The 20,150-nt window shown below is 43.3% G+C and overlaps 1 protein-coding gene across 7 annotated transcripts in view; it reads left to right on the top strand.

Moving 5' to 3' along the window:
* SMARCA2 (SWI/SNF related BAF chromatin remodeling complex subunit ATPase 2) overlaps window positions 1-20,150 on the top strand; it is a 178,174-nt gene that overhangs the window by 33,644 nt on the left and 124,380 nt on the right. For all 7 annotated transcript variants that reach the window (XM_078061322.1, XM_036076061.2, XM_078061321.1 and 4 more), the window contains exons 6-10: window positions 4,890-5,016; window positions 6,976-7,149; window positions 8,613-8,786; window positions 11,140-11,310; window positions 19,495-19,548. In XM_078061322.1, the coding sequence (XP_077917448.1) occupies window positions 4,890-5,016; window positions 6,976-7,149; window positions 8,613-8,786; window positions 11,140-11,310; window positions 19,495-19,548 (700 nt within the window). The remainder of the gene's footprint in view (window positions 1-4,889; window positions 5,017-6,975; window positions 7,150-8,612; window positions 8,787-11,139; window positions 11,311-19,494; window positions 19,549-20,150) is intronic.

Raw genomic sequence — 20,150 nt, 5'->3', positions numbered from 1 at the left:
ATTATAAGCCCCGCAGAATGTGGTGTGATGGCTATTTTTCATTTATTATCATTGCTATAAATGTCTTCTCTTCGGTAAAGCCGCATGGCTTCCGAAACCATCCCTCTGGCAACCCTGGGTCTGAAAAGCTGGTGGGGACTTTGGACTGGAACTTTCCCGCGGCCATCTTGAGAAGAAGCGTAGGTTTCCACTGGTAGCCTTGTAGGGCATCTTTTATCTTCCTTGGTCAGAGAGCAACAGCTGACTTCTCTTTTTTATTATTTTTTTAATTTTATTTTATTATGTTAGTCACCATACAATACATCATTAGTTTTTGATGTAGTGATCCACAGTCCATTGTTTTCTTGTAACACCCAGTGCTCCATGCAGTACGTGCCCTCCTTAATACCCATCACCGGGCTGACCCATCCCCCCACCCCCCTCCCCTCTAGAACCCTCAGTTTGTTTCTCGGAGTCCATAGTCTCTCATGACTTCTCTTTATGGAGATAAATTGTTCAGCTGCAGAGATTAGTTACATTTCTCCTTTAGAAAGGGTTAGATCAAGTGCTCTTGTAAGAGAGCGAAGAACTCTTCCTTTTGCCCCTCGTTGAGAGAACGGCTCACTCATCTTTAGCAACAATAACTGGAGGGGTCCAGTGTATCTTTATCTTCTCATTGACTATTTGAGCAAGGTCTAAGGAAAAAAAAAAGAACTCTTTTATAATTTTATAAACTTGGTTGGAGCAAAAATCATCTGTCAGAAACTCTAACAGATGTTCATTTCTTTGACCGTTGTAATATCACTTACCTCATCTATAAAAATTGAAAGGAAGTTGTCAGAATCTCAGATTTCTTTCTAACTTTTAAGTCATTTGGCTGTTTCTCTTGTTCATCATAAAATCAGAATTTTGACAGATTGACCTTCTTTATTCGGCAAGAGCATAAATAAGTTTCTGCCTGTGGACTGTGAACACTTTGCCTCAGACCAGTACAAGTTCTGCCATTAAAACATTTTGTTCCCGTTTAAATTGGATCCTTTCTTTTTGACCATCTTTCTCTTAATAATGGAACTGACTGCCTTTTTCTGTAGTAAGTGTCAGAGAGAGATTTCCAGTGCTTTTTTTTTTCACCCCTCCCGCCCCCCCCCCCCCCCGGTCTTTCTGGCACTTTCCTTGCCCTATCCGTGTACCTAACTTCTGTCCTTCCACTCCAAGGTAGATATTTGGGCAAAAGGGCTCCGGGTTTCACATTTGCATGCAAACTGATTCCACAAATGTTTGCACGGAAGATGCACTTCTCATTCCAAGGAGGGTATCTGAGAAGAGCCCCGTTGCATCGTGCCAGCCCTCTTCGGGATCACTTCTGAATTCAGCCTGAACACGGTGGCGCACCTTGCTTCAGGAAGCAAGCGTAGCCTGCTTAGCCTGCTTTTTGTCCTTCCCTGCTCCCCATTGCAACCCTGAAATTCCTTCTCGAAAATTACCAAGGGCCATTTTATAAGCAGAGTTACAAAAAGTCAGTCTCCCTTTCCCTCCCTCTCTCTCTCTTTTTTAAGTGTCACTCAGCTTCTTGAAGGAACAAAATGTACCAGTGTCATTTTCTGTTCAAATAACTCTCCTACAGGAATCATAAACTTCTCCTCTGGACCTGAACAAATATTCTGTTACCTTTAATGGAACTCTTTTTCTTGCCGGAACAGTAACCCCTCTTGATTTACTGTTCAATCTGTATGAAAAACCTGAGTGACCTAATTCTGCTTCAATTTTCTGTGCTCGTGAGGACACTAAATGAGTCTCCTGCAGTTATGCAGTATTGCTTGTGTTGTTGTTTCTAGAAGTTTAGAATCCTGAATCTCTTTATCGGACTACCTGCTGAATCCCATTGATGGGGAGATGAAATTGTCTGGAGAGGAGCATTATTTAAAATGAAGATTTCTATTAACAACGACGACAACCACGGCAAGGAGATAAAATTTCCTACATTAAAGGAGCCCCTCCCATACCCTCGCTACCCACCCACCATGTACTGAATCGAATGCATATAATTTTACTCTGGAATCTCCCTTTCCTATTCTATAGTTTAAATGTTTGCACTTTGCACTTCTTGCCTCCCTTTCGTAAAAGAAGGATTCTTTTGTGCCGGGGAAGCTGAGATTCACTGACAAATTACTAGGCCCTTTGGAGAAGCAGACATTTAGGGAAGAAGTGCCCCCCCCCCCGCCCCCGCACACCACACCGGCTCCCCACCTACTCTGAGGCTCCATCTGCCCCCAGTCCCCGCCTCCCCGCCCCCCTCCATCCCCACCCAGTCTGTGTGATTTAATCTCTATACTCTCAGCCCCGTTGCCCTAAGATTATTTGTTTAGTCCTATTTCCACAGACCTTTAGAAGATTAAGGAAAGGCAGCTATGCCTCTAATTTCATACCTGACCCACTTCGTCAAAGAGAGAAAACCAGAATATCAAGGGATGGTTGGAGTTCTGGGATATTCAAATGAAAAAGGTCTGCAGTAAATCTAGAACCAAGGAAGTGGCATGTAAATCCAAATCAATGGCCCTCACCTACCACGCTGTAATATTTATTTTTCCTGCAGTATGGCCTTCATTGTACATGAGTAAAGTTGTTCTGTTTAGGGTGTTTTTTTTTTCTCATTTAAATTACATATTTGGAAAAAAAACCATAATAGGTTTTTCTATCAATATTGTAGTTAAGATGCATCATCTTTGGCTATATTTGGAGATTTTTGGCTATGTCACTATTTAAAAAATTGAATTGGACAAATGAAATGGACCTTTGTTCCTACAGTGAAAAATAAAAAAAAACCCATGATACTCATCCCATGAGTATCAATAGTAATAGAAATGTGAAAGAATGTTGGGTAAGTCTGAACAATTTGATCAAAAGAGTAAAATGGTGGAAGTTTATTATTTTTTATTTTATTTATTTTATTTTTCTATTTCAAAACTGATGGAAGTTTCTTATTGTTGTTTGTGCTCACAAATGTTTAGTGTGTTGCAGTTAAACCACTTAAAGGTGTGATTGCTTGTGTTGGTACATATAGCCGAAATAACAGGGTGATAACATACTAATAGCACATTATGACGATAAATCATTCAGTAAATCAGAATTAATAACATGTGTGTACCAAATAAGATAGGAATCTGCCATAATGTTGTTTCCAGTGAAGTCAGTGAAAAAAATATGCGTTTCTCTTACTATCATTTTCGAAGTTTTGAAAAAAATGACATTCCCTTCTCTACCAGAGCAAACAGCTCTAAGTTTGGTTTTGTTGTTGTTGTTGTTGTTGTTGTTGTTTTTAAAGCACTCATTTTGATATTCGGGCTAAATGAAGTATTAAGATATTTTGTGACATCTAGGTCAGACAAGATTTTACTTTTTCGTGTTAACACAGAGCATCATAAAGGCTGACAAAACCATAATACGGATTTGTATTTATTTATTTATTTATTTTACTTTTTCCTTTTTTTTTTTTTAAGATTTTACTTTTTAAGTAATTTCTACACCCAGCGGAGGGCTTGAACTCACAACCCTGAGATCCAGAGTCACACGCTCCACCGACTGAGCCAGCCAGGCGCCCTGCATAATATGAATTATTATAAATACAAAAATCTTTAATTATCATCTTTTAGAGTTGAGGTCCAGGAAAGCGGTAGTTAGGAAATGTATATTAATTATCTACGGTATTATACTGCAGGTATCAGGTGAATCACTAGCTCTGTGAAGTCGGCCTGTTTCTTGCTATCTCCAAACCTGAATTTTCTCATCAGTAAGATGGGACCATTATTAGCATTTACCTGGTAGGGGTGCGTGAGTGTGTGCGACAGAGACAGAGACAGAAGGAGAGAGGGAGGGAGGAAGAATTAAAGAAAACTGTGCATTAGATACACCTTAGTGTAGTTAATGTTAACTTAGCTTAACTTACTACCTTTTACTGTTCTTCAGGAAATCTGTTCCAAGACGCTCCTGCCCCAAATTTGGAGGGAGGTAGTTCTAAAAATAGAGTTAAATGGTGTGTAATTATTTGTAAGGATAGGATCCAGGTGAACTCTGGAGCCAGTTTATATGGGTAACAGTAAAAGTATCCCAACTGAGTGAAGAAAGTGGGATGTCTTTTCTCATCTCTTCTGCCTTTATTATGAAGAAGGGCCTGCAGTTATATTTTTGAGGATGTCTGGGATGAGAATCCCCAGCAATCCTCTTCTAGAAATTCGTAGATTTTAAACACTGTTACTTCACCAGCTCCTGCCGCCCCAAGCCTGATTTTTAAAAATGCCCAATTTGCCTCTTCTTTTCTCAGACAAGCACTGCTCGTAGAGGGAGTGGTTGTGGTCGGCAGGGCTCTCTCTGAATGTTTCGGGTTGGCTGATTTCTGTGGCCTCAGCAGCACCTAAAACTGCTCTTGTTCACTCAGCTTTAACGGCTGTTGTCATCAGCGTCTTGACAAGGAGGGCAAATAGCCCAGTTGCCTGGGACAGAACTAAAACTTAAGAAGAAAACTCTCGTCTCAGCTCTGCGCTCTGGCTGGCTGGGTGTTTGGGAGCCAATCCCACGGTCCCGTCTCTCGTTTTCCCTCCGTTCAAGACAAGCTATGGCACTTGACTTCCCTCCTAGGTGTATCATGAGCCCTTCTTCTTCTGGGTGTTAGAGAGAGGTTAGTGAAGAAGGCCAGAGTGTTCGGTAACACGTAGCACCTGTCTGCGTTCATGCAAAGGTAGCTTTTCTCTGTTTTACATCAGAAACTCTAGTTGGGTGTCAGAAATTGGCCGACCGGCAATGTCTGGAATGTGTCTTGCCAGGAACTTAGACCCGAGGGTTATTGTTTATCATTAAGGCTAAATCGTAATGTATATTTCCACCTCTCCCTTCCCTCATTTCATCGTCTCCTCTAGGCTCCAGGCTCGCATAGCTCATAGGATACAAGAACTGGAAAATCTGCCTGGCTCTTTGCCACCAGATTTACGAACCAAAGCAACCGTGGAACTGAAAGCACTTCGGTTACTCAATTTCCAGCGTCAGGTAATACCTTTTCCCCAGTGAATCTGAGATGTAGGAAATAAATGTAAGTCTGTTCAATACTGTTAGAAAGATATAAACTTAGTAAAATAGTGTATCTTTTAGACCAGCCACATAGAGCTAAAAGTAATGAGGATGAATTGCTTATTATTCTATATATATATTTTTTTGCTTCTGTAGATCAGAGACATTTTTTTCCCTTCCATATTATGGTTTCCAAAGTCAGAGTAATGGCATTTTGTTACCATGGATGAAACCTCGAGAACAAATGGGATAGCTTGCCTTTATGAGTGCAAAGAAAAACAAGAAGGTGGGAGAGCAGGATCAGAGCCTCTTTTGTAAACACAAATGTAAAATCCTAGCCATGACGATGAAAATAATCTTAACAAATACGATAACCACTCTGCTAAATGAATAGCTCATCATTTACAGAAACACATAAAACTGTTTGTCCCCATCACACCCCCACGTGGTGACTGATCAGTTGATGATCATCTCTTCTTCTTGCTCTGGTTCTTAGTAGTTACTGATGAATCAAAGCTAGCATGATGATCTATTTTACCATTGCTAAATTACTAGGGAAACGAAGGAGCGCTAATTTTTACCTTGGTGAGTTTGGCTTTGTGGACCCAAAAGGTGCCAGTCTCCCGGTCTGCGCACTGCCTCATTTAGCCAAAGGGGAGGAGGAGCACGTATTCCTCAGGCCGGTGGGTTGACTTGGTGAAAGTCCCGGGGGGTGCAAAATGAATTACTAATGAATGAAAGGAATTTGCATGACTCGGTATGTTGCAGGATGTGACTGAAATCGCAAAGCCACCCCACTTGCCTCTGTCCTATGAACCTGGGAGTACACTTGCCCTCTTGGTTATAATGTCACAAGAGGACATCCATGGTGGTGGGGAACTAGCTGGCTACGGCTCTGTGGGAGTAAAAGAAAGAAAATAAAAGGCTCTGAGTCCCATTCACTTCCTTTCTTACAGGCGATGTCCTACCATGCATTGATAAAGTGCTTAATCCAGTATTGTTAAATGATTAATAACCAAGTAGATTTTCACAAATGAGATTATATTCAGATTCACTTCACTATGCTGGACTCTTACTGGTTTCTGACTTTTTGGTTGATACTGTGGAAAAATCCATGATCTGTGGAGTTTCCCAGTGAATTAACTCTAGTTGCTGCTGACTTGAGGTTCAATCGAATTCCTATTTTAATGTATATTCCCAACCCCAACCCTCAGCTACCACCACATAACGTCCAACATGGATAAGACATCACATTGATGATAATCTAAGGGAAGTCCATGATACAGTGTGAAACCTAAATATCTTGACGAATATCCTCATTGGGAGTGGGAGGAAGCCAACGCCAGGATCTCCCATCTTTCGTATGAGAATGAACATTGCATTAATAGTGTTTGAGTAGCTGCTGCTATTGTACATGAACAGGAAGTCATTTTTCCACTCTTTTTTGCAGAGCATCATTAAAGTTAATCTCTAGACACAAAGAGAATGTTAGTATGGCACTTAAAATGAAGTAAAATATTTCAAAAGCTCTTTAACTAATTAATATCATTAGAATAATTAAGCGGGATGAATGAATTTATTTAAAACCCCAAGACAACGTCGGCTTTTTTTCAGTGTCACAGTGCTGGGGTTTTTTGTTGTTGTTGTTGTTTGTTTTGTTTTTTGGGGTTTTTTTTTTTTTTTTTTTTTGTCTTGTTTTGTTCTGTTTCCTTAATCTGAACGGCTTGGAAAGAAAACTTATGCCATCTCTGAAAACACCACGTAAATTTGGCACGGTTTAGTCCCTTGGTTTACAGAAAGGTCCGCTGTGGTGGTGCCCCTTCTAGAGCCCCCCCGTGTGCCCGTGCTGACCGGGAGCTAGGGCAGGGCAGGGCCCAGGAGCCAGGCCTTGCGTCTGGCGAGGCTCTCCAACCACTCTCCCCCCCGCCACCCCGACAGCTGAGACAGGAGGTGGTGGCCTGCATGCGACGGGACACCACGCTGGAGACGGCCCTCAACTCCAAAGCCTACAAACGGAGTAAGCGCCAGACGCTGCGGGAGGCCCGCATGACGGAGAAACTGGAGAAGCAGCAGAAGATCGAGCAGGAGAGGAAGCGTCGGCAGAAGCACCAGGTACCGAGGTCTGGGCTGTGCGCCCCCACGCTGGCAGAGACGCCCCGACCGAGCCCTCAGGCGGGGTCTGGAGGCCTGGAGAACGGACCGGGGTGTGCGGTGGGAACATCACAGAGCAGAAAGGCTCCCGGGAGCTCCCGTGGGCAGACTGCCCCATGGAACAGGCAGGGGGGAAAAGCAGGCCATGCCAGGGACATGGGCGGCCTGCCCACGGCCTCCTGTGGCGGGGATGAGATGGGGGACCCTGCTTTCTGGATACCAGGCAGGTGTCCTCTTCATCATCCCACCCGCAGATGCCCGCCGGATGGGCACGGGAGAGTTGCCAGGGGCAAAATCCTCAGGAGCAGGAACTTGGAAAAGGAAAGAAGAGAGCACATGGTTATTTTTATAGCAAATATAAATACAGTCTCCTGGGCTTTTCCAGGGCCCAGTTGGAGGTTTCATAGGGGCAGATATTTTATTTTATTATTTTTTTTTCCTTTTCTACATTTTATTTTTTTTTAATTTTTTTATTGTTATGTTAATGCCCATACATTACATCATTAGTTTTAGATATAGTGTTCCATGATTCATTGTTTGTGCATAACACCCAGTGCTCCATGCAGAACGGGGGCAGATATTTTAAAACATTCCTTTCTAGGCGTTTGGAAGTAGTTTGATGGAGAGTTTGATTTTGCGTTACAATCCTATACATTGTGTTTGTTTTCCTGTGCTTAATTTAGTGCCCGGCGTTAGCTTCATTTTGAAAGATGTTAGCTGTCCGTTGGTACACGTTTCCTCTCCTGTCTTTCAAAAGTCGATCCAGGGGCGCCTGGGTGGCTCAGTCGTTAAGCGGCTGCCTTCGGCTCAGGTCATGATTCCAGGTCCTGGGATCGAGCCCCGCATCGGGCTCCCTGCTCGGCGGGAAGCCTGCTTCTCCCTGTCCCACTCCCCCTGCTTGTGTTCCTTCTCTCGCTGTGTCTCTCTCTGTCAAATAAATAAATAAAATCTTAAAAAAAAAAAAAAAAAAAAAAAGTCGATCCAAATAAGGTGGAGGGGTGGCGAATCATGGTGCTGAGGCATTTGAGTTAGAGCAGAAGGGGCATTAACTTTTGTAACCTGGTTCTCCCTGGAAATATCCGCCTACCTTGGGCTGACTGGTGGGTGATTTGCTTTCAATTTTATCCTTGCCCGTTTTGCAGGCATCTGTCAGTCCTTGATCTTGCTGTTTTCACGAGGCCCTATATCTTTGAGGTCCTAGAGGCTTCCCTTCCACAAGCTGGTGCCTTTGAGAGGCTGCTTTTCCCACTAGCCCCAAAGCCCACAGCTCAGCTACCAAGAGACATCCCAGGGCACCTGCCCCACAGAAGATTCTAGTCTTCTGCTGTTGTGAAAGGCTCCCTGAGCGTTTTCTTGGGCTCCATGGATGACACTGGGAAGTAGACTTTAAGTATCCTTTTCCCTCCTCCCTTCGGGGCCTGTAGGAATACCTGAACAGCATTTTGCAGCATGCAAAAGATTTTAAGGAGTACCATCGGTCTGTGGCTGGGAAGATCCAGAAGCTATCCAAAGCAGTGGCAACTTGGCATGCCAACACCGAAAGAGAACAGAAAAAAGAGACGGAGCGGATCGAAAAGGAGAGAATGCGGAGGCTGATGGTAAGGGGCTCACCTGCGGGCACCCCGGGCAGTGGGGTTCCAGCATGCACCTGTATCGAGAATGTTAAATATGCCATCTCAAGAGTGGGTAAAAGCGGCTTATGAAATATATGAACACGCCCCTTTGAACTTCATATGGATGGAGTAAAAATATCTCCTTTCTGAACGATGCATGCCACAAACCCAGGGCCACAGCTGATGAGTATTTAATATCTCCGTGTCCTGGGGTGGCCTTGCTGTGTGGAATATAGCTTCTCGCATCAAGGCAGGTACCCCAGTTCATAGGAAGTTTAACAACCAGATCTAGAAGGATGGATATGCTCGTTCTTTTTAAAATATTGCCACTTTTGAGACTAATGACACAAGTTGTTTTGAGCGAATGCGTCATTAACTTGTGTCTTGGACTCGAAGAAGGTCTGTTTCTTGAAGCCGCTGGTGCTTATCCCTTTTTTTTTTTTTTTTTAAGTGGTAGAAATTTCTCCCTTCTAGTGTAAAAAGTGATTTTTAAGTTAACTTTGAAATGTTACTTTTTTGGTTATGGCTGTGTTATTGTCAAAGGCTATTCGTGGATCATTACCTTTGTGCCGTTATTTTTTAATGGGTAGATACATATAGAAGGGATCAGTTTACATCATTGGCCTGGGAGTCTGGTTTTATTGACCGTTCATTTTTGGAATTGGACCTCAGAGCACACTGTGGGTTTTAGAAAAGCGTGTGTGATCTCTAATGATAGGAGACCTGCACATCCTACCTGGGACATAATGCCCGAGTATGGGATGGAGATGAAATTGTTAGCTTTGGCCCCTAATTACGTCCCTGGAAAATTCCAAGTGACACTGTCTTCATTGGTGGTATTATGGTTTGCATTTTGTTTTCATTACCTTTTTTGGATTCCAGAGAGTTAACACCATATTTTAAAAGGCTCTGCGTCCAGGTACCACTAAATCTTACCATCTTCTCCCACCTCCCTCTCCATTTTTGTGGGGGGAGGGGCGGGGAAGGAGAAGACTGTCCACGAGATTTCCACCCAGGTAGGGAGGCCATTTTTATAGTGATCTGAGCAGCAAGCAGTCAAACTTGTCTGATTCAGCTGGAGAGAAACTGTATTAGAACTTCAGTAACAGATTGGCTTGACACTAATGATTAGGCATTTGCAAATCATTAATTTTTGCAATTAAATGATGGAATATACAGATAACAGAGAAACTGAAGTTTTTTATCACTCTTTCTTCAAGTGAGATCAACCATAACCAAAAGCAATTAGAGTTATAATAGCATTTGAGGTTCGTGCTCATCCACGGGGCAGACAGCAGCTAGACTGAGTGATAAAACTTCCGTCACTTGGGGAGAAGCTGGAGTGACGCCCCTGGACTGAAGATCCTCAGCTCGGCTGCAGTGCACTTGCCTCTTGAGGATTTTGTGACACGTCCCTTTTATCCTGCGTCACACTGGGGAAAATATTTTGAGATGTCCTTTTATTGGGATGTATAAAAGAGATTTCTCCTGAAATGGCTCTGAGGACATCAGAGTTTTTATGGCATTTAACCTCATAATGTTGCTTAATGGGAGGCAGAGGTGGAAATTACTGTACTGTTTTATTGCTCAGCAGTATCGGACTCCGGGTGCTAAATGCCTTGCCTTCAGTCACCTAGGCCCACCGTGCCGTGCCGATCGGTGACAAAAATCCCCCCAGATTTGACATTTGCTATCAACCACCACGTTTGTAAAGCTTTTACATACGAGAAGTTACACTAGTCAAAGTCCATTTGAGTCTTTGCCCTTAGACATGCTTATTGAAATGTTTCTGAATGAAACGATAGTATGTCTGGAATCGGCCGCAGGGCAATCCAGTTTGGGATTGGGAAGGGGAGTTGTGGGAAGGGTAGCCATGAGACAGGCGTCTTCCTGAGTTCATTTCGGTTGCTTGGTGTTGGTTATATGAGAGACTATACTCTTCTCCCCACTTCGGGTTGTTCTGGAAAATTTCCATGCTTCCAAGTGAAGGATACAGTCGGATGGTGAATTGTCAAATTTTCATAAGTTTTTTTTTGTGCAAAGAAACCTCAAAAAACACAGAAGTGAGTCAAAGTGCTTGCCCACACCGGGTAAATAATGTGGTATTGGGTCCTGACTCTGCCACGGAGCCCGTGTCCTGGGACTTGGGCGGGCATTGCGCTCCCAGGCCGCACCCCAGTCCCGGATTGTGCATGGTCACTCCCGCAGCCTGGATCATTCCATTCACTGTGCTCACCACCAGTCAGAGTTCAGACGGTGATGGGGAGCGCTGAGTGGAAAGTGGAGCTGCCATCCCATCTTTACTGTGCTCTGATTATGTCCCTCTTTTCCTTAATAGGCTGAAGATGAAGAGGGCTACAGAAAACTGATCGATCAAAAGAAAGACAGGCGTTTAGCTTACCTCCTGCAGCAGACCGACGAGTACGTGGCCAACCTGACCAACCTGGTGTGGGAGCACAAGCAAGCCCAAGCAGCCAAAGAGAAGAAGAAGAGGAGGAGGAGGAAGAAGGTGAGCGCCCTAATGGTGTGAGGGAGGGAACCAGGCGCGCCAGACGGGATGTTGGAGGTGAGCGTGTGATGGGTGGGAGGTGAACAGAAACGGTTCAGGCCGTATTTTCCTTGTTCCATAGCGTGTTTCAAAATGAAGTGTACAGGCTCAATAGAAAAAGGAAAAAAACGTGGGCACACGTAAGTGTTTGCTTGAGGTTAGTGCTGGTGTGGTAGGGCCATGAAAATGGAGCAGAAAAGGCAGAGTACAGTTGGAAGGAACCCAAGGAGGTGTGAGGGACGGCTTTGGGTTGCTCTCAGAGCCTCCTTGAGCCTGTTTGTTCAGACGGGCAGCCATGCCCAAAGGGTGCGTTCAGTTCAGCTGCCCTGCTGTGGTGCTAAGGGGAGTGGGCAGGCCAGGGTTTTCGGTCATTACCAAGGATAGTAAATGGTTTTATGTAAAATAGAGCCTAATTAGCATGGAAAGGGAAGGGTAAGATTTAGAATCTCGGCTCTGTGGCTATTATATCTCGACGCAGGTGTAAGCGGCCCGTGTAGACCAGTGAATATAGATCCTCTTTGAAGCTTGAGTGGTCTGGAGGTTTACTTCTTGGTTCGTATTTTGTTTTATGGCGGATCCTGACTGGCCTGGACACACACGTCCACAGGAAGGAGAAAGTCTTCGTCGAGGTCGTGAGGAGTGAGGCTGGGTGGCTTTTCATCATGTATTCTCTGCACTGAATCACGGAACAAAATGTTTTTCAAAAAAATAATTAATTTCATGGCTCCTGAATTCTCATACCTGCTTCGTAATTAAGGGGGAGGAATAAATGATGGAGAAGGCGCTTCCTTGCACCTGACTTCTTGGGTATAAGATAGCTTCCTGCATTGTGAAGATGAACAAGGGATGACTCAGGGCTTGGATTTAGACAGTTCGTCGTCGTCGGGGAGAAAGACCTCATTTTCTTGTCAAGGTAGTATTACAGACTTTGCAGAATTCCAGCTCCCGATTTCTGACTTAAAAGGACGTGTTCAGAGTCAGGGAAGAGCACACGGGCAAACAGATAGGATTCCGTAACATTCCATAGGGGGACCGTGTGAAATGACCGTTTTCATTTTTCCTAATGCGGAGGTGTATTTTGCAGAGGTTACCACAGAAAGGTCACCGTCAGTGTTTTCAGTACTAAAGTTCAAATTCTACATTTTGCGTGTGATTAAAAGCTAATGGCCCAGATTTGTGCTTCTGGCTTATAATTAATAGATTCCTGGCATGATATGAGATTGTTAATATCATTGTCAGCAAAGAAAGATATATCATTGAGTGATAGTGATTATGCCTGTATTTTCGTATTAATCTGTACAAAGCAGGAACCTGTCATAATATTTTTCTTGGTGCTGCCAACCCCACGTGATCTATAGGTTGGCTCTCTACTTCCCGACCCTTGCCTTCAGGTTTGCTGATAGCAGGTATTCTTTCTCTTTTATCCATTTGTCTGGCAAATATTAACTGGATGCTTACTGTGAGCCAGGCAAAGTGCTCAATGCTGGGGGAGAAAGAAGGAGATGTTGAGGAAAAGCACACTTGCCCTCTCTCTCAGTTCCATCAGAGAGTGAGAGACAGAGAGACATTGATCAAAGACACACCCAAATAGATAATCATAAACCATGATGAACGCTGTGAAGGAAGACTGGGAGCCAGACTGGGGAGGGGGCCTGGTTTCCTGGCAAATGAAAGGTCCATACCAAAGCCAGTCCCACTCCCGTCTGCCGGTTAAGAATCTCTGGGTGGCTCCCGCTGGTTATCTGCACGTGATTGAATGTGCAGAATCATTATTTTATCATCAGCTCTCTGCCTCTTCCCTGGCGTGCTCTCAGGATGCCTAGCATGGGAGCTCGCCCTGCCTTCATCAGGACTGAGGGGCCCGGCTGGATTTCCTCCTAGAGCCATTTTGCTGGGACGAATGGGATAAGGAAGGAAACAAAAGAAACCCGGCCCCTCCCCAGTCCTTCCTGAAAACCATCCCTTTCGTGGGGCTTTGAGACTTGGTTCAAAGCGAGTTCCCCAATTCCAGGTGCACCTTTATTCAAGTGCAAAGAAAATGGATGCTTTCAAAAGCTGATTATTTGACAGTCTGGATTATCTGTAGTTCTTCCCTCCATTAGAGTGAATGATTGAGGGTGGCTTGTTCCAGCTTCTCTGTTGGAGAGGAAGGCTGTGTCCAGAAGCTTAAAAAATTCTGTGCCGACCCTTTCCGCTCTTCCCACAGAACCGAGTATGATGCTGTGCCTTTCTGGAGGTTGTTTTCTGCAGTTAAGTAAGGCCTCAATAAGCCTTTGTTTTTCCTGAGCCAGTGGACCAACAGCATTGTGCTAAGGCAACAGGTGTGGGGACAGCGAGGATATGGGTGCCTCTGTCTCTGTTGTTAGAGGGGAGTGTGGTTGAACTTGTGATTTCATTGGAAGAGGATTATTATTATTATTTTTAATGTTGCCCCAGTGTAACAGAGGAAGGCCTCTGTCTTTCTGGGGAAGTGTGTTGTGTTTCCTTGTTGTTGGTAACCAGGAGAGTGGGTCTCCTTGAACCTGCCACGAGCGTGTTTGCACCTCTGTTCTCACCATTAGAACCGCTACTATGAAGTATACATTTATACATCATTCTGGAACTTCTCGCTCTCAGCCCGGTCTTCCATTAATGCCCTTGAAGTGAAAGAAAAGGAAGCAAACTATATGTATCTACCTAGGTGTTAGAGGAGGAATAATTTGCAAAGTATCGAAATATCTAATTAAGTGAAACCAGCCTTTGCAGTGTGACGGGATTAATGTACTCTGATGTGCACTCAGCATGACCTTGAGGTATCTGTCCTCTCCCATGATTGGTCTCTAACATCTGCGGGGTGACTACAGGTTAAAAAAGGACACGGGGCTACATAAAGCCAGCAGGGTGTGTACAAATAGGAATGAGCATGCTAACGTAGAAAATTGGTCCCACCGCCCAAGAGCTCATGTCAGTCTGCAAACTTAAGTTCCTAACTGTGGAAGAAAACGTACCCTCCTAATTTGCTTTTATTCCCTTATAGAATATTTCCTTAAAAGATCTGTTGCCTAGTGCTTCTGATCTGTGAGGAGGTGATAGGATTACATGGCAAAGCGTATCTAAAGCATTTAGAAGGTATCCTGGCACGTAGTAAGTGCCCAGTAAATAGTAGTTATTTTATTAAACAATTCTGTGGTATAAATGTAGGATAGCAATTGTTGAAACGTAGTTATAAGAGTTGTTTTTTTTTTTTTTTTTTTGAAGAAAATCTTCTTTTTTCCCCATGTTGCGTATTCTCTATGATGTTGGGAGAATAAATGTTTGGCTACCATTTTTTTTCCCCCCAGTTAGGATCAGTTAGGTACTGGGTAGGATGTCTTTTTGGACAGTGGCAGGTTCTTTGACCATTGAGGCATGCAGTTGGAAATGAGGATTTATACTTTTTGGTGGACTCTGCTTACCCCTCCCTTGCTAGCTCCTGCAAAGAGAATTTTCTAATTGTGGGGCCTCTTATTTGCAGCAGTTCCTGGTGGTAATGAGGTGGTCCTTGCAGAACTCTAGGGTATCTTTCTTTAAGCTCTGGTTATGCATCCAGGCCAGCCACTACCCACCCCCGCCCCGCCACCTCCCATGTCCAGCCTAGTTCAAGAAGTCTAGTCCCTTCATGGGTTCCGCCTCCTGAGCTGTTGACTTCAGGCCGAAAATAAATATTTAATTCCCTCTTCCAGATCTTTGAATGTAGCGTATACCAACAGAACTACACCCTTGTTGTGAATGTGTGACATTTCTTGGAAACTCATGACACTAACAGGAACCAGCGGAGAATCCATGGGGGACTGCTATGCCAAGTATTTTTTTCATCGTGGCGTTTGCTTTTCCTTCTGAAAGTTCTTTTATTCTCTTTCTCAGCAAACACTGTTATAAGCATATCTCAGGACTGCGATGTTTTGGAGGGGGAAATCTTTCTGGCACAGCATTCTACGCTGGTCAATATAGCAATAGGAAGTGTGTTTTTATCCTTTTTAGATATCAACAAATCAGAAAAACTTCTTGGTATAATTTTTGGTGAAAAGAGCATGAGATACAAAGTAGTAACGTAATTGAGACACTTCTTTTCAATTCAAGTTACTCTCCAGTTCTTCTCAATTCTTTTCTCTCTCCTTTTTTCCCCCAAGAGGAAGATTTTCCCCTGCAAGGAGAATTTCACAGGTGAAAGAAAGGTTCTTTTTTTTTTCTTCAAAGATTTATTTCTTTATTTTTTTGAGAGAGAGAGAGAACATGAGCAGGGGGAGGGACAGAGAGAGAGAGGGAGAGAGAATTCCAAGCCGGCCCCGCGCTGAGCACAGAGCCCGATGTCGGGCTCGATCTCCGGACTCTGAGATCATGACCTGAGCCAAAACCAAGAGTCAGACGCTTAACTGACTGAGCCACCCAGGTGCCCCCAGAAAGAAAGGCTCTAAGGTAATTCTGGGCAATTTGAGTATAGGGACTGTGGTAACAGTAGGTGAATACAGTGCCATAGTGATCAGATTCATTAGATTCATTTGATTAGTCCAGTATCAAAATGGGTGAAAACAGAAGTTTGGGTCCAAGTCCTGCTTAACTGGATTGACTGGTTACTTGAGTCAAAAATGTTAGAATTGGCTTTCTCTGCAGGGTGTGACCAAAGTAATGTGTAATTGCCTGTTAATTTGATATTCTTGGGTCTTTTTTATTGCCTGATCACCTATCACAATGCTCAGAGGTCCACTTAAATGACAGTAAAAATAACCCAGGTGGTTTCTGGAAGCTTAGGTTTCCACTGAAACAGAATGAGCCTTTAAGATGCCGGCACTTTTGAATGTTGTTTCAGCAGAGTATAAGAACACCTGCTGGAGGATAAAATGTACTCACTCTATAATATAAATTGTAAAATTGTAAAATATTTGGTACAAAACTGTTTCTTCACAGATTGGGGCTGTTTGTGGCCCCCGTTACGGCAATCTGAGTGAAGCGCCCTGCTGGAGTTCACGTTCTTGGGTTTGGCTTCATGGGATTTTCCCGTCTTGGGGTTCCTTTACCTCCTCACCCCTGTTGATTATTTTCTGTAGCTTCTGCCAGGAAGACAGGTAGCAGTGCACACAGCTTGGTGAACCTTCCCAAATGGAATTTCTAAATTGCCATTGGCCTTGCAAGTTGGGAAGCCACCTTGTTTTTAGTTATGAGTGATGTGTTCCATATGCCCTCCATCACTAGGAGAATTACCCTCCCCCCTCCCTCCAGCAGCATAATCAGTTCCCAACTCTTTGTAGGTAGGAAGAAGCCAGGACAGAGTTCCTTTAGTCCTGATTAATGGGTGAACGGCAGCGGATCGTTTTGTTTTGTTTATAATCAATGGAAAAAAAATTAAGCTCAGGCATCCGCTGGTCACGTAGGATGTGTTTGTGATCGCATGATGGAGATAACTGTATGTGAAGGTTCCCCAGTCGGTGGGGAGACATGGTAGCACCAATCGCAATTTGTTTGGAGTTCATCTTGAACAAAGAAAAGGGAAGCGGTTTTTTTTGGTTTTGTTTTGTTTTGTTTTGTTTTGTTTTCTGGGGAGAGGGTTGGGCAGCGAGGTTAAAGCACCCCACCCGTATGATGTGAGAACCAGAGATTGTCACCAAACTGGAAGAATCCAAGGCATGATGGGAGAACGTGTTGTCTCTTGTCATAGAGAAGGCTGCCACCTGGCTTCCACCTCATGTCACAACAGCAGGATCGGTTGTAAGTTCGGGGGCGCAAGAGACCTCTCATGGAGCGCCCGTTCGGTGAGGAATTGTGAGTGTGTTCTTAACTGTTTTATGGCTTGCAAATAGACTGGCCTCTAATTACAATAATGATGACTCCCTGAGTGTGTGCTAAGTGGAAAGCCTTGTTCCGGATGCTTTCCTTCCTCCCTTCATTCACCCAATATTTACCTAGTACCTTTCATGCGCTAGGACTCCTGGTAGGTGTGAGAACACACGAATGACAGAAACAGAAGTCCCTGACATCGGGCAGTGCTATAGCCAGTCTCTCAGAGTTGTCCTCGATCACTGAATCTTTTACATGGTGGAGATGGACGCTGGCCATATATATTCCATGGAGCCTTGGATCATGCGTCCTGAAATAGTGGTCCCGTTCTGCCTCCGCCCTTCAAGGGAGGGACTGTTACTGTCCCTCTTTTTTACGGAAGAGGGAACCAAGACACGGAGATTTGCTCAAAATCTCACAGCTAAGATCTCTCGTACTGGGCGGCAGAGCTGGGATTCAAACACTGGTGGTCTAGTCCCAGCACCAAGTTTCTTAAGTCTCATGTTACATTGCTTCTCGAGTTTGATGCCGAGTGGAATGTTTAAAATGAGTTTAGAGGATTTTAAGTAAAGGAAGGGCCTGATGGTGGGGCAGTTTTTAGATACCACTCTAGCGAGTCAATAGCATATTCATAGAAGACTACTCTTTAGAATGGTTTTGAATCTATTATTTATGGTCCTGCAAGCTCTTTAATGTACTATTCATTGAGACGGCGATCCAGTTCCACTAGCTAGATATTGGAAATTGGCTTATCCATTGTCTCATTTGATTTTCTTTGTTGGCCAAATTTTGTAGCTTATTTCTGATTTGTATGGAAAGAATGGTGGGATTAATTGACTTTCTCCCATTAATTAAAACAGTCGCCTGAGTACAGTGCCTGAGAATTCCAAAAACGGAACTGTTAGGGGCAGGTCAAAGGGGTGGTTTTTTTTCCGAGCTTTTCTGCCATTGTTCTCTGGATTCGTAGCCTAGACACAGGGCCTAGCTCTTTTCAGTGCTGATCATTCCTTTTGAGCTTGTAAACGTTTCATTTTCGGGTGGCATAGATAGAAAATTAAATTCTTGGGAAATCCTAACCAAAGGGAGTGTTTTATTCCCTACTCTTTGGTAGAAATGCTACATTTTTTTCATGCCTCATGCTTTTGCATACATACATACATACATACATACATGTATTTCTTGTAAGAAAATTTTGAAAACAACTTCAAAAATTTCAAACATTTATGGGAACTGCTTTTCTTCAGCATAGACAAAAGGTTGGATTTTGAACAGTTTCTATAAAAGCTGTTTTGTCAGGAGACAGTTGAGTCATTTTCATGGAAAGCAAAAATGTATTATATAATCAATGCCTTAAGTAAACAAAGTAGAGTTAATATTGATTCTGTATCATTATATATATTTTTAATTAACTAAAGAGCCCATAGGAGGAAAGCTCATTTTCTTAAATGGCTTGATAAAGGAAATGACTAAAGTTGTGTTTTGTTTTGTTTTTCCTTCACGCAGAAGTAGTGTGGCTTTCCAGCAATAACTTTAAAATAAGGATTCTGTAAAGGTGATGGTAAAGATTTCACTTGTCGGAAAGGTTGTCATAAATGTAAGAAATTTGAGGCTCTTTTGTGTTTAGTGCAGATGAGACTCTCTCGGGTATGTACAAAACGTGACATAATCTTAGCTTTTCATTTAGGCTGTCTTTGAGGCACATAGAGGTTAATGGACTAAGATATTGAAATATTTAAGAAATGGCCGATGACAGAGTTTTTCACGAGATCACAGTATCCGCATCAAATTTCCTCATATTACCCACCGCGGAAATACTATATAGTATGAAAAGGTAGAATGGAAAACATCCAGAGAATTCACAGAATGTTATATGATTCTGTAGTTTTATGACTCAAGAGCGGTTCCAAGTTTACTGGTGTTGGACATTTTTAGAAACCTTGCTAAGGGGAATAAGAAAGTTGAGCTGGTTATGTCAGGGTTTGTCTTCCTGGTGCCAAACACGAGAAGGACATCTCGCATGCACTGGCCTCAGCCTCGCTGCTCTCGTGTCTTCAGCTCATTGGGTCCCGGAAGACGTCATCCACAAATCTTTGGCGTGGGCCAGCCTTGAATCACACCTGGCTTTCAGGAACTTCCTCCAAGTTGCCAGTTAAAAAACAACAACAACAACAAAAAAACAAAACAACAAAAAAAAACACACTTTTTCTCAGACGGTGCAGAGAAATAGAAATAAAAGGCGTCAGTACTTAAGCTCTGTCAGATGACAGTGGTGCGTAATGATGCCTGAGTTTCCACAACGTCCTTCCTATAGCCGTCTTCTTGACTGACGTGTGAACATCTGACCTTGCTTTGCAGAAGGCTGAAGAGATTGCCGAGGGAGGAGAGTCTGCCCTGGGACCAGATGGAGAGGTGAGGAGTTTTATGCCCATTCCTGCCTGTTCTGCTCAGTGAGTCCCCGCCATGCCCTACAGCACCATTTTCTGTGAATACCAACTTTATTTTTACTCAGCTATTCATTTCTAAGTAAAAATAGTAATACATTAGCATAGTAGAAAATTAGCCGAGTAGAAAAGGGATATACTGGAAAGTAATCTCCTTCCGTCCAGACTGCCAATCAACTGATATTAAGTTTGTGTACCATTCCGGAGTCTGCTGTGCACATATATGTTTATGAATACATAGAATGTGTAAAAATCTCAAGTGATTCTATAATTGCATTTTCCCCGTAAATGATACGGAAGCATAAGATATGACCCAGTTTCCTTAGTGTATTACTAATTTGAAATTATAAAACTCCGTCAACACAAACAATTTACATACTTCGTGAGCTTCTTTTTTGACATTTTTGTATAGGCTTACGAGAGAGCTTCTCTGTGTAGATTCATCAGTATGTTCCTAAATGTGATTTCCAAGGATTTTGAAATTCTCCTGAATCATGAGAATACAATTACCTACTTAATGGATTTTTTTTTTTCTCCAAAAACTTAGAAGTTCTCTGCCAAGGATTCACA

The sequence above is a fragment of the Halichoerus grypus genome, chromosome 14 (assembly GCF_964656455.1).
Source record: "Halichoerus grypus chromosome 14, mHalGry1.hap1.1, whole genome shotgun sequence".
In the NCBI taxonomy this organism is placed as follows: Eukaryota; Metazoa; Chordata; class Mammalia; order Carnivora; family Phocidae; genus Halichoerus; species Halichoerus grypus.
The sequence above is the reverse complement of the archived record's forward strand: the minus strand, read 5'-3'. Positions and strand labels throughout refer to the sequence as shown.